Consider the following 15462-nt stretch of genomic DNA (forward strand, 5'->3'; position numbering starts at 1 on the left):
TATGTTAAATATGTACTCTCCGAATATGTTCACACTTGATAGACCTTAAGATGCGTGTTTCTTAGAAAATGTGTGAAAAGACTGAAATTCTGACTCGAGAGTACAGACACATATTTTCATTGCAGTTGTTCAATCTTATGTTGAGTGCTGCAGTGTTTTCACAAGTTGATATGGGTTTCCAATGGTCGCCATCTCAAGGTTTTTAATAACATCACATGACAATGTTGTGAAACAGTTCATTTCCACTGTCTGTACTGGGATAATAACACCTCCTGAATCTGTTGCTAGACATGATTATACAATTAACTCTGCTTATTTTTGTGCATGATCCTGCTGCTCTTCGTCTGTATCTCATGCTTGAATATAAACTCATAACAGAGAGGACTATCTTTGAAAGTGAAAAAAATTGAAAGTGTGACATGTGTGTCAAGTATGCAACACGTACTCAAAATGTGACTTCTGCATTTAACCCATTAGAGTGAGTAGTAAACACGTACATAGAGAGCAGTGGGCAGCTATCCCTACAGCACCCAGAGAGCAATTGGGGTTAAGCCAATCCAAATTACTACAGTGAGTTAATATATTTTTTCAGAAGCAGTGGCGGCCGGTGACTTCTTTTTCAAGGGCGTGCCTGGAAAGCTCGTCACAACATGTATGTAGACCGACATGTGTGGTTCATCATTTTAAAATATGTGTTCTGCGCATCAAGTGATCCTATGTGCATCAGATCTCTTGTCAAAATAAGTGCCTGCTGAGGATGCGTCTAAAGGGTTTATGATAGAAGACACGCTTGTGTTTGCCAGATACTCACATAATCTCATGCGTAATCAGAGTTTACCGTTAAGGGAGTGTCTAGCAGATATTTTGTGAACGTGAGCGTCTCTTTTATCGTAAACTCTTTCGACGCGTGTGCAGCAGGCAATTATTTTGACAGGACACGTGATCCACATGGTTCACATGACGCAACAAACACATATTTTAAAAACACAAGCAACACACATGACACTCAGAACCAATAAACCAGTAGAAATTTGTCAACCAGTAGAGATTTTGGACTATTGTCTTTATTGAGGTTACGCGCCCACATCACGCTCCTGTGCGCGTGGTCACGGAAACGTAACCAGTGCCGGTCTTTCCTATACGCAAAGTACGCAATTTGCATAGGGCCCCGCACCACTAGAGGGCCCCCTTGATCTCAGAATTATTTAAAACCATTATATCAAAGAAAAATTATTATTATGTTTAATGAAAACAAGACGCTATAATTTAAATAATTTGCAAACTTCCGAATTTGTGCGGGTTTTTAAAAATACTTAATGATTTCTTAAATCACTGATATGTACTCGGACAACATGCAGGCAGTTTCTCAATCCGAAGGCTGCAGCCTTCAGAGGTCACATTTGTAGGCTGCATATGCGTCATAAAAACATATTTTAGAATATTAACAATTATAATGTTGACTATTATTCTTAGTTAATGGTTAATTGTTATATTATGCTTATGACTTGCAAATGAAATGCTTATTTAACTTAAATAAATCAGGCTTGATGACGTATGCAGCGCGCATATGCGACATGATCCGGAGGTTGCAGCCTTCAAATTTAGAAACGGCCGCGTGCATGAAGCAGAAGAGTGATTTGGTAACGATGCGCATATTATATGCCCACCATTGATTTAAAACAAATACAAAGCTATCCGTCTGGAGCAGAATAAAGGGAAAAAAACGTGAAGCAAGGGAACAAGATAAAGGATTTGCGCGAGCAGATTAAGTCAATGTAAAGACACGCGTCCTAGCATGGGGCGATTCAAATGACGCGAATTGGGTGACGCAATTGCCGCGAAAACACGCGCTTTTTCCTTTGAACTTCAAGAACGCGCTCTTGTGCAGGATAATTTGACGAGAGAGAGAGAGAGAGAGAGAGAGAGAGAGAGAGAGAGGTAAGAATGGTGCCCACGTCGAGAAAACTTAATAGAAGACTTGAAATTTGTAAAGGATTAAAGTATATGTCACTCGTTTAATTACAGTATGTTAACTGGATAACACTGTGTAACAAGGTAGCAAAAAAGAGGGGCGGGGAAATTTGAAAGCGATCTTGAACCCCATTACAGATTGATAATAAGCCGCACTGATTTAAAGGACAGGCAAAGGCGCAGGGCAGGTGGGGTCCTGTTAGCGTTTGCCTGTTGCTCAGTTTGTAGCCGTGTGGGATCGGGAGTCCCCGTGTATCGTTCCTTGTATGAGACGAACGTGATAGTTTGAAGCTCAGGACCATCGTGTATATGATTTTGCTCTGCTAAGAATGTGGGTGTTTGATGTTCCGGACCGTCATGTGTCTGGTTGGTTTCGCCCGGTTAAGGTTGTTGGATGATAGTGACTAATCGCTGTTCTCTTTAGTTTTTTTTGTTATTTACTTTAATTGTAAAACTGACTGCTCCCAGTTATGAATGTTTATTAATTCCCTAGCCAGCTTGTGTTTTGTTTTCTTTTGAATCATTGAAGTTGAGTTATTGGTTTGGTTGCTGGCTAGGGGATTTTCTTTTTCTTTTTTCCCTTTTTATAAGTGTATTTTCCTGGGTTTCCCTTATACCCTTGGGTTATACCTCTCGGGTAGCTCTCCACCATTTTATATGGGTAGTCCGTGGCAGGGATTATAAGATCCATAATGTATTTTGTGCCTCATGGTGTGGTATTTTGATGTGATTTGAGTGCGTATCACTAATGATTTATGGTGGCTTTATTTGGTTAAGGTTGCTGTGTTTGAAGTTTGCAGTGTAATTACTCCTCCCTGTGGTAATCTATATTATCCCTTGCCCGTTGATGTATACCTGCTGAAAGTTGCTACCCTTGTGGGCTGTTTCCGGTCCGAGTGGACGACCCAAATTATTTTAATGCTTTGTTAAATAAAGTATAATGTATTTTTCTACTATTTTATGCTTGCTGTAGTGACTTTTTTGTATGCATCTCTATGCAGCTCCGTTAGGGGTGCCACAACTGGATATAACTCATTGTATAGATAATAAAATAATGTATTTTGATTACACAAATCAAACCTAACTATATGATTGTAGCTGCTGACCAGCATAGGGAATCTCTATGGCTAATTTCTAAGACATGTTGCTGATACAGTACTGTGTGTTGTACCTTATCTTGTTAATTGAGTCTTTTTGGGCATCTTATGCCTAGAATTATTCAAGGAGATTGATTCTTTTAACTTCCTTTAAAGTTTGATCAGTTGTGCATAATGACATGTGCAACAAATGGATATAGGGTGTCAAACTCATAGATTTGCAATATTTAAAATCAGACACTATTTTTAAAATATTTGGGGTAAACCTCTGTGACAGCTTTAAAGGGACACTTCACCCATTTGCATTAAGCTTTGTATAGTTAGAACTCCAGTCATGTTTTTGAATGGTCATGCATCATTTTCTCAGTTGCCGCTGAGACTGGAGAAATACAGATTTCAGTGTTGCACATCCTTCTTTCAATGATGTAAAAATCATCATTTTGCATCATTGAAAGAAGGAAGTGCAATGTCTTTGTTGAGGGAATGAGACTACAAACACCCCTTTTCTCTGTCAAATAGGCACCAAATTCTAAATGTATGTTACATTTCGACTACAAATATAACACTTTCAATAAAGATTAATGTTTCTACGGGTGAAATGCTCTTTTAAAGCTGAAACTTATCAAATCCTATCAGAGGTCCAGAATGTCATTGAAACACACCAGTGGCTTTGCTGTCATCAGTATTAAACATGTTACCCCTCGAAGTACCCCTCCCCACAGAGCCCCCCCCCCCCCCACACACATAACAAATCCCAATTTAACCCCTGTGTATTAACAGTATGTATTTATATGTAATTTAATTTGATTCATTACATTCATTTAGATCAGGTAAATTTTGTAGTGCTTCTCACAACACATTTTAAATCAAAACAACTTATCAGCAAATACATGTTTCATGTTATAATCAGCAAGTTTATCAGTCAGGGTTTCAAAGTAATGTGCATATGGGAATATTATACAGCTATAAGATAATACACTATGTGGTTAGTTAACAACTAACTAACAGCAACATTGACTGGGTTTTACCCAGATAGCACAGGTACGTCTGTGAGATGTCTGGTAAAGATCTGGAGATCTGGAATACATCTGGTGTGTAAAAACATCTTATAAAGGAAAAGAGCTGCTTTACATACATTCTAAATCAAAAACGTCTTGCAGACATCTTCAATATGTCTATATGACATCTTTTAGGAGACGTCTCACAGACGTATTGCAGATGAGAAAACAATTTAAATAAGACATCTTGCAGATGTAAACGCAGACATCAAATAGACGTCTCCGAGATGTATGTGTGCTATGCTATAAGGGTCTGAATGCACTGACAGAGGGCCCCTCACAAAGCTTTGCTTAGGGCCCCCCAGCATCTAGGACCGGCACTGAACGTAACGTTTGTATACGTACTGAAGAGCCGCAGTTTTAAAACAAGTTATTTTAAGCCATTGAAACACAAATAACAGATCCATATGCGTGTAATCTTTCTGTGTGTGAGTAGGGCACAAGTCGCGCAACCGCTGCTCATTAACTCTTTCACCGCCAGCGTTTTTAAAAAAAGTTGCCAGCCAGCGCCAGCGTTTTTCATGATTTTCACCAAAGTTTAATGCCTTCCAGAAAATGTTCTTCTTTAAATATATAAACATACAATATACCAAATGAAAGAACAGACCCTCTGCTTTCAAACAAAAAAAACCGTTTCATCCTACATTTAGTGGTTCTTTTGCAATCAGCTTTTGAATATGGGTAGGTTTTTGCAAAAACACCATATTTTGAGCAAAAAGCAGAAATAATTCCATTTTTATGACGGACTTTTCATAGAGATCCGATTCAGAGCGATCTTTAAAACAGACACGGACATGCAGCAGCTTGTCATAGGGCAATACTTCCGGTTTTAAAAAGTTGCGGAAGGGCGCCACCTGGTGGATAATAGCGGTATTGCGGAAAGACGGAATATCTCGTCATTGGCGGGGAAGCGTTTTCTCTTAATTGACGAGAAATCTCGTCAATGGCGGGGAAAGAGTTAAGTTCATGAGCATTTTTCCCGCTTTATGGGCCTTAAATACATATATGCGTCAAGATTACCGTATTTGCAAGCATCCTCATATACAGGACCATTTAAGGCTTAAGAGAAAGTGAACAGCTAAAAAAGAAACCGCATGTTTAACATTGGGTACGGACTGTGCTCTTAAAGGGGAAGTTACCTAATTTTGCTCCTGTCTGTCACTCATGTTTATGAAACAGCATTAAGAGAAAATCTCTCACTGCTCTTGAGCAAATCACTGTATATATAATACATATTATATAAAAAAAAAAATATATATATATATATATATATATATATATATATATATATATATATACATAGTATACATAATTATTTATTATAATTCCTTTATCATTGACTGTTTATCTTCAGAGAGCTTGAGTTTTGTTTGTTTTTATCTTCTTTTTATGCTTGTATAAGGTTTTTGTGAGAATTATGAACATTTCTATGGTATTAAAGGGGACAGAGAATGAGAAACCATTTTTACCTTGTCTTTGTTGAATAATGGTAGTCTACCCGCATTCACGAAAATACAAAAAGTGCTAGACATGCTAAACATCTCAGTCTCATAGAAATTCCTCTTTTAGAAATGTCAGCCAGAAAACTGCATAATCTGAAAAACTGATGCTTATGACATCACGCACTGCACCTCCACTTTAAAATAATTGGCTACATTTTTTGCAAAGTCAGCCAATCAGTAATGAGATTGCAAGTTAAGCCTGTAAGGCGAGCCAAATAGGTGCAAAACCACTTGTTTAAAATCCCCCACCCTAATAGAGCTATCTGAGAGAGGTTTTTAGGAAGCTTCTAAGGCATTACAGACCCAAACAAAAATAAATTTGTCTACATGTCACATCACAGAACAAGGATAAATTCCCCCTTCAATCATTCTATGTCACCTTTAAAGATTTTAATAACAGAAAAACCTTATTAAAACATTAAAAAACTCTACCGTGACACATATCGTTATCATGATGTAAAATGAATCCTTTCGTGATAGAATATTTTGGTCATATCGCCCACCCCTACTCAGTACACATATTTTGAATTTGCGAACTACGGAAGGGCCCTTCGAGCCGCCACTGTTCAGAAGTGAAAGACACAAAGATTTTTCAGCAAAGTCCCCAAAGTGCACGGAAGACGAATGTGAAACGACCGTGGGTATCTTGTAAGTACATGGACCTGAATACAACACAAATGTGGCAGCCACATGCATCACAGCGCCCCCTAATGTATGTTTCACCTTCTATATTTTTACATTTCGAATTCTGAGTTTTATCATTTGCAATGTTTCTAGTTGCATCGTTGGTGATTTTGCAACTGTTTGCCATACTGTATGTATTTTTTTAGCAGTGGAGGTTTTTGACAAAAAAACGTGTATGCACTTAGAGGGTTTTGCAGCATAAGACACTCCGATTTGTTAAAGACAAATGAATGACTGAGGTGACATTTGTGAACGCATACGCATTAATAATAACCTTTTCATTGCAATTAAAGTGAAATAACTGAAACATAAGAGCCTGATAATAATAATAAAATGCTCATTTAAAAGAAAACATCACATGCACTTAGAGGGTTTTGCATCAGCTGTCATATGCTTGGTCATGAAACACGCAAGTGTCAATGAGATGTTACATGTTGTGTGCACTATAATAGAGTGAAATGGATTCTACTGAATGGAAAAGGATCTATCTTTGTAACTAAGAGAAAGGGACTGAAATACTCAACAAAATATTGCACAATATATATGAGCAGAGAATCTGGGAGGTGGAATGGAAATCCTTTAATCCTATTACAAGGAGCCTTTCCTTTGCTATACATTTTGTGATAAAGTTTGGATTTGAAAGACCGTGTCACACTTGCTCATAAACCTAGTTTCATGCTTCAGCAAATATAGTTTTCCAAACAGCAGGTAAAAGAAAAGCATAGCCAAATATACCTGTACTGGGAGGATTTATGTTTTGTGGTTTGTTGAAAGGTTTCCAACTTCTTTTGTTTGTGCAGAATTTATTAGATCTTTGCCATCTTCACTTTTTTGTTCCAGCTTTAACACCTGTTCATATACAGTAGTTAATATATGGCATCATACTGTTTTCACATGAGTCATATGGCCGAAAGTATATTTTGAATTCTCTTCGAAGGATTTAGACAATAATGTTTGGCGTGTACTACAATGCTAGACCGTCCTTTATCACAGGCCTCTTCCCTTATAATCTCTTTAGTGTTGTTGTTTGACTTGTTTTAACCTTTGGATATTCGCTCATTTCCCATTTGCTCAAAGCTTTTCACTGACCGCCTGTGCTTGAATTCAATTTAAGACACTGTTTCTGTGCTACACAGCTGCAAGTGGCCATTGTCTCACATGAAAGGTACCTCAGATTGTATAACCTTTCAATTCAAACTCCTCAGAGTTAAAACTTAACTCCCAACACCTGTGTGAACGACATCTGCAGTCACTTTCAAATGAACACTAAAGACTCGCCTTATAAGAAGCCATTGTCATACTTCCCTCAAACACACACACACACTTTAGAAACCACAGTCATCCACCTACAAAATTGCACCATTGGGTTTTGCACGTCATTCACATACTCTTCAGAATTCGCTAACCTCTAGTTGAACAATGAAATTAGAGGAAGTTGTTGAAAACTTGCTAAAAGAATTGTCCTCTCAGCTATTTGGTAGTAATGTTATTCAAGCCACTTTAGTTTTAAATGAACTCTAATATCATATTGCTAAAAACCCTTATAACCCAAGGCAGCGTCATACAATTTCTAGGTCAATGCACTTTATAAAATGGTTAGTTTCAGATACTGATTGGTCAATAGCTGTGGTTTATTTGAGATTCTGTGTATCTGTGCAGCACCTTTAAGGCCGAAGTATGGTTTATTTTGCACGTACGCAGCCACGTACAGTGTACACGTCAGATTTTTTTAAACCCTGCATACATTGTATGCGTAGGTCATGCACGTGCCTACAGGAATGCATTGCATCAAATGTCTACATGTACATGTTTGTCCATATTTTATCCAACTATGGATTCAAATAAGCCTTTTTTAAAGTGTACCTATATATATATATATTCAGTGATTACATATTCATATTTTAGATTTCACCAGGTGTATTACAACAAAAGACAAATATACAGTAAGCCTTGTTTAAACACTTTAAATGTCATTTATATATACAAAAAAGTGAAATTTAAGTGGATCTATCTAAGCTCAAAATGTGACACCAACAATTCTTTGTTGAAAGTCAATAGTCGGTATCTCTTCAATGACCTCCACTGCCTGATAAGCCATTTTATCTTGGATCTTGATGATGTCCCCAATCTATTTTCTATATCAAAAAGGGGTTTGCTAATAGCATAGTGTGATAAAGCCAACATCCTACCAGCAGCAAAGCACACAAATTCAATTCCAGCCTAATTGAGCAACATGAGCAAACAATAGAGAATTCACCCTACCTATACAAAACAAAATCAATACCCGGCTAATCTCTGCATAAAGCATTTTTTGATAAAGGATTAGATGCATAATAGTGTCTCAGATAATGATGAAAGATCGAAAAGTGTTTTACACGCAGGCCTCCTCTTCAGCTCTGCTGGAAATGAGAATAGTCAAAGATGACAGACTGAATGGTTATTTTGGATTGGCCATGATGAAGATTGGACTGTGATTCATCTGTGGTGAGATGGTATGTATATGACACTGTCATTTCACAACGCGTTGGGATCTTCTTACAAATATGATTTATTTTTGACTCATTTACGTCAGCTACCAAGATTTGATCAGGTTGTGGTTTAGACGTGTTATCAAAGTGAAATCAGTTTACGTAATTCTTTTACATACTTGGGTAGTTTTCTAAGTATTTTATTAGTCAAAATCAATGTCTTGATTCATAAATATGTCCTCGTTTGTGTCAAATGACCTCTGCTAGTGATCTGACTTTTCTCTGTAAGTGTGGAATTTCGTATCTTTATTTACATTGAACGGGTAAGTCCAAGAAGGCATGTTGTTCTGCCATATTGAAAAACTATAATGGCAGAAAGGGACAAAAAGCACTAGCATACCGCAACGTGTTTTCGTTCAGAACATATATATATACACACATGTACATGTTTCTTAAATACATACATGTATAAAAAATCTTACATGTTCAGAATATTTGATGTAAATACATACATACATATACATATTTTATACAAAATAAAAGTGATTTTTGTCATAATATATGAGTGTGTGCTGTGTGTAATTATTATGTAAATATGAATACAGACACATTCATGTATGTATTTAAGAAACATGTACATGTGTGTGTGTGTATATATATATATATATATTATACATTCTATATTATATATAAATGTAAAAAAATGATATATAAATAAAAATATTCTGAAATAAATATACGTATGTGTGTGTGGTTAAATATAGATAATAATTATACACAGCACTCATATATTATGACAAAAATCACTTTTATTTTGTATTCGATTAATTGCCATTAATCTTTGCCCAGCACTAATAAAAAAAATTATTATTAAAAAATATATATATATAATTTTTTTTTATTAAGTATTACACAAACGATTAATAATGTTGCGTAATAATTTACTTGATTTATAATTTTTATTTACATTTTTTATTTTATTTTAAGCTCTCCCATCCCCATATGCAGCACGTGTGGCACGTATTGTATCTCTGATGCTTTTAAATGTCAAACGTGACAGTGTTGCCTGTTTTCACATGAGACTACCTTTACGCAGGCCGAGAAATAAATTCAGTAAATACCAAAAACATTTGACTCGAACCACCAAATGGCCATGAGGAAAATAACAGATCATCTGATAAAAAATCTTCCATGTTCAGAATATTTGATGTAAAAATCCCTAAACAGTTGAAGTGAGTAATAGATCATGAGATATGACTTTATTTATACTCACTGGTCTATGGACAGTTAAAGATAATAAAACCTGTTTACGATCATGAGCCCCATTTACTTCCATAGTAGGAAAAAAGAATATTATGGAAGTGAATGGGGCTCATGGTTTGATTACAAACATTCCTCAAAATATTTTTTTATAAATATTTATTTGTAACAACATTTAGTTTGTAACAACATGAGAGCGAGTAAATGATGAGACTTTTCATTTTTGGGTGAACTATAACTTTAAGAGTTTAAAAAATGTAAACATTGATAACTGTTTATGCATAGCTTTCATGCTCTAAATTTAAATTTTGGGTGGGGTCATATAGAAACCAACGCAACCGATGGTTACCCTAGAAAACATTCATATATAACCCATATATAAGTGTGTTAAAACATTTTGAGCTAAAACAACGCAGCATGCATTTATTTAAAATTCAGAGGTTGGGTTTGTCCGTTTTACCCAACCATGGGTTGAAAATAACTCAGCATTTTTTAGATTGTAGTTTTGTTAAAAATAAAAATATATTTTTGCAATCACAAAGAAAATAACTTTTATTAATAATACGTTTAGATAAAACCGCATAATATTTTTTTGTGATATTTTTGGTGATCTGTCGGGATAAAGTTCTCAAGCAAAGGCCCGGCCATAGACTGTCACAAAATAATTTTCTATGGCAATGAAAAGCATATACGGTTATTTTTCATGGAGCCTAAACATTGTTTGAAAACCTTACGTTTTTGTTTCACAACCAATATACATCTTCAATATCTAATAATAAGTCGGGGACTCTCCTGCAAGCAGTAACGGTACTGATAAACACATCACCTACTGTAGTAAAGAGTACCCTTCAGTTTCATTTCCCTAAATTATGTTACGTGGTTACAGTGCCTGCTATTTTGCTATTGAGATTACGGGTGTAATGAGCCCCTCCGAGATCCGTTAAGAAACCAGACGGTCTGTTGGTGAGGAAGAGATGTGGTGGACTGCACCTCCTGTTAGCCCCCCAGAATGGCATAATGATTGCCTAACCAACTCCCATCCTGAAGCAATCACGCTGTGTTTACAGGAAAGTGGTGTAAGGGCAAAGACTAAACTGATTCATAACCTCCCATGTCATTTTCGAGTGAATTTGATCAATATTTACGTCTGCTGAAAGAGTGCATAGAAGGAAGTGACTTTTCACTACTTATACTGAAGCTTGTTGAAATCAAATTCCTGTGGAAGGAGCATAGAATTACATCCGCATCTCAGGATTGTAAACATTTGAAAGTATTCGGCTCAAGTGTCAGACAATTGCATTTGCGTCGCTAGTGTACACGCAGCACACGAAACAAACACAACCTCTGGAAAACACACAGTGTCAAATATTTTCTCACATATTCACACACACCCGTGACATAAATACTTTTAGGAAGTTGACGTCCGGACATCAAAAAAGTGTGATTATTTTAAATGTATTAAAAACTTTTTAAAACAACATTCAAAACTAATTAGTAAGGGTAAAAATGTGGTGACCATCCTGGTAAAAAAACAGTGACCAATATATAGAGCACCTAATATATATTTACTCTACTATATTTTATTCATAAAAATAAGATGATGTTATGCATCACTTAGACCATCTTTCTCCCAAGTTATTATAATAAAAGCATCTCAAACAATGAGCAAATCTCACCTGCATATCACTATAATCACAGATACGATGTGCTCCACCGTCTCCAACAGCAGCAGGGTGTCCACCCAATCCCAGCAGCCCTTACCCCAGCACCTCAGCCTCTATACTGCTTCAGTCTGGCTTCAGGTCTCACGTGACCTTCCAGAAAATGAGAAGAGTGTCTCACACTCAGTAATGCTTCCTGCCCAGAGATGATCAAAAGTGACCCTCTGAGAGCAAGTTCGACCACAGCACTCCACTCTGAGTGGCCGGGAGAAGATGAATGAGGAGAGTAAGAGGAGGAGAGATAAAAAGTGCCTCACGCGCTGTGTCTACACAGGAAGATGTTACAGACCAGACAGCATTTTTTTTTTTTTTTTTTTGAGATTGAGATGTGCACCACAATGAGTAAAAGCTATTTCCAGAGTGTAAATAAGAAGACATAGAGAAATGGTGAAGTATGCCTGAGACGGTTACAAAAATGCCACAACTTCCTGTTTGGCAAATATGAAGCTTTTGTCTGACGCGCACTTGAAGATGCGCACCGCATAATGGAATATAATTGCAATTTGCATTCAAGTGCTCAAGTGATTTATGCATGTCTGATTTGAAGTATAAGCAACAGTTTACTCAACAGTGTTTGATGTTTTATATAGCACAAGTGGTTGGTTAATGGAATAAAACTTTGTGAACAAAACGTTCTCTAGAGTCAAACCTCCTACTGCTTTTCTGCCTGATGCATTCAGAGAAATTCGTGCTTTTCTGAGAAACGAGGTTAAACCTATGGACGACCTTATATTTTCTTAAGAGACCAATTTAAAGGTTACATTTAAAAGGCAACGTACCTACATTTCTTGGAAAAATGAATGACCTTTCAGTGAATTTCACATATTATTGGCTATAACCGAGTTGTTAATTTTAAATCTGGCAACAAATAAGACTTTTTATTTGATGTAATCCATTTTAAATGGGGTATGCAAAGATGTGTGGTGTTATAAGATTCTTGATAATACTTTTCTAAAGATTGAAGATTTATATTATTTAAATCCTTGTGTTTATTGTTGTGGCAAATCTATGAACATTTGTATGTAAACATACTGTACTGTGGTTTACCCATGTTAGTGGGCAAAGCATAAAAAAAAGTGAGAAAAAAAAATTCAGTTCCTTCTTCATCACCTACACTGAATAATCCCTTTGACTGTGTTTTCCATAAAACTGTAAACTTTTACACTTAACGTAAAAAAAATTCCAGGTGACTTCACTCAAATTGTATAAATAGGTTTAAATATAATTGTGACCCATCAGTCCGGAAAACCCCTAAAGTTTTTTTTTTTTTTACATAAAATCATCCTGCATAATGTAAAGAAAATTCAGTAAAAAATATAACCTTCATATCTTTAAGAGTGAGTAAGGTCCTGACAAAGATTGAAATTACTGCGTGTAATTTCAAACTTTCAAACTGGGGGAGAATTAATTTCATTAATAATTAGTCTGAATTAGACAAATATGTTGTCAAACACACCAATCCATTTCAACAAAACATTTTAATTTGGTTAACCTTCGAGGCGTGGCTATAAGTTAGTAAACTTTTACTTTATGTTAGCCCCCAAACGTTGTTTGATGGTAAGATTCTAGGTCAACTCTTAAGCACGTTGCACATTGTTTTATCTAGAACCTACCCATGTACTAAACAACCACATAATACCCATAATGCATTGCAAAGGTCCAAAAAATCTAGCAGCTCGGCTACACTGTAAAAAAGTGCAACCTACTTAAAAAAAGAACATCTATTCGTAACACTTAAAATACTTACAAAATTGAAGTTTTTTTAAACGTTTTACTTAAAATTTAAGTTAAAATGTTTACTTTTTAGGTTTTGCAAATTGAAGTAATTTTTTAAAGGGCACCTACAAGGTGTTTGGACATTAATGTATGTTGGCAGTGTGTGAACACAACCCCCAACAATGAAAAAAATATCTTTACTCCTTTTTTAATCTTTTAATCTCTCATTAGACATGCTGTTTTGATTCTCTTAGCAATGTGATGTCACACTGATAAAGCCCCAACTACGGCCACTGACTGACAGTCCTATTTTACCATAGTTTCTGCCCTTTGGATGCTGTCTGCTATTTTTCTGTGATTCTCTGATAAATCTGATCTATTTTAACCAAAGCATTCACTATCTCTTTATGTAAAGAAGCGAGAAGCAACAGCTCATTTGCATTTAAAGGTACCCAAATAGAGTGAAGAGCTTGATTCCAAAACGCCATAAATGCAATAAAAAAATCAGTAGTCTTAATGGTCAGTATTAAAAAAGTAAATTCTTAATTTTACACACAAAAAAATATCCGCTGTGTTATTCTGTCATCTTTACTCCCTTTTATCCCAAAACGCGATAAATGCCAGTTATTATTTTACTCGAAGCCAAGGAAAATCGAGCAGGACCAAAACATTTTACAGCTGATCGCTGTCAAAAAAGTTCAGCGACGACATCCCAAGTATAACTGCAGCAATTTGGATGTGTTTTTATATGACAAAGTGAGTATAATTTGGCAAAGATGATGCACATTTATATATTGATTCAATAGATTTATAGCATTTTGAAAAAATATCAGTTTTTATAATAAATCTGAAAATCAATTTATGGATTTGATTTTTTATGTTTTTATAACCTAAACATGCTATGTGAAAGTTTGTAACAGAAAATAGTTGTTTTCATCTTGTCACTTTCTTTGTATAGAAAACACATTTTTACCGAAATTAGTCAAAATGAATTTATTGCGTTTTGGAACCAAACTCTTCAAATGATCTGTGAGGTATTTTGAGCTGAAACTTCATAGACAAATTCTGGACACAACTGAAAATTATATTAAATATTGTAAAAATTGACATAATGTGCCCTTTACATTAACCCAGCTTTCACTTTTTAAAGTGTTTGTGTTTACCATTCAAACATTTTCCACTCCTGTCAGATTTGATAAATTACGCTCCAAAAAGTAAAGGTACTTCATGACACCAAATAATTTTTTTTTTTTTGCTAAATGGTTGCATTATATTATATCTTTAACAACTGAAGACTAACAACTTTCTGTTTTCAAAAAAAGGTTCTTTAGAATATAAAAGATAATAAAAAAATACCTATGTTAAGAACATGTGACTAAATGGCTAATAACTTTGCAACTATATGTCAACTAACTCTCATCAGAATATTACTGAACTGTTGGGGTAGGGTTAGTGGAATAAGGCCACATCCATATGAAACCACAGTTTTTTTTCTTGTTTTAAAAATGAGTTCCGGCTCGGTCTGGACGAAAAGCAGATACAGTAGAAAATGTACATATATACAGCTAATCGTGTCTCCGTGTGGATGAGCTCTGACTTGACATGAAGTTGCAAAGTTACTTATATTCAGTAGAAAGTCTGCTGGGGCATCATCACAATAAAGTGTTAGCGGATACATACCAGGCAGTCTACTAATAGTCGTTTACAAGAAGATGCAAAGTTAGATATATTTAGTAAAATACCTAAAAAGAGCTATCAAAATAAAGTGTTAAATGTGCCATATTTTATATAAACCTCGTGCATGCAAATAGGGTGGCCATTCGTGCCAGTTCCGCCGAACATGTTTTCGGGTTCGTTCTCCGGAAGTCGCGTTGGTCGACCGTATACGTCATCAAGGTTTAATATTTCGAGTTTAATTTCAGAAAAGCAACCGTTACATTTCAAGGTAAGAATGAAACTACAATGAATGTATGTCATAAAAGAAA

The 15462-nt window shown here is 35.6% G+C and overlaps 1 protein-coding gene across 1 annotated transcript in view; it reads right to left on the reverse strand.

Moving 5' to 3' along the window:
• Window positions 1-11992, reverse strand: part of gpr184 (G protein-coupled receptor 184) — a 19582-nt gene extending 7590 nt beyond the window's left edge. Inside the window, exon 1 of the mRNA XM_065281569.2 lies at window positions 11717-11992. Within this exon, the coding sequence (XP_065137641.1) occupies window positions 11717-11722 (6 nt within the window). The 5' untranslated portion in view covers window positions 11723-11992. The remainder of the gene's footprint in view (window positions 1-11716) is intronic.
• Window positions 11993-15462: the final 3470 nt, after the last annotated feature.

The sequence above is a fragment of the Paramisgurnus dabryanus genome, chromosome 8, assembly GCF_030506205.2.
Source record: "Paramisgurnus dabryanus chromosome 8, PD_genome_1.1, whole genome shotgun sequence".
Lineage (NCBI taxonomy): Eukaryota > Metazoa > Chordata > Actinopteri > Cypriniformes > Cobitidae > Paramisgurnus > Paramisgurnus dabryanus.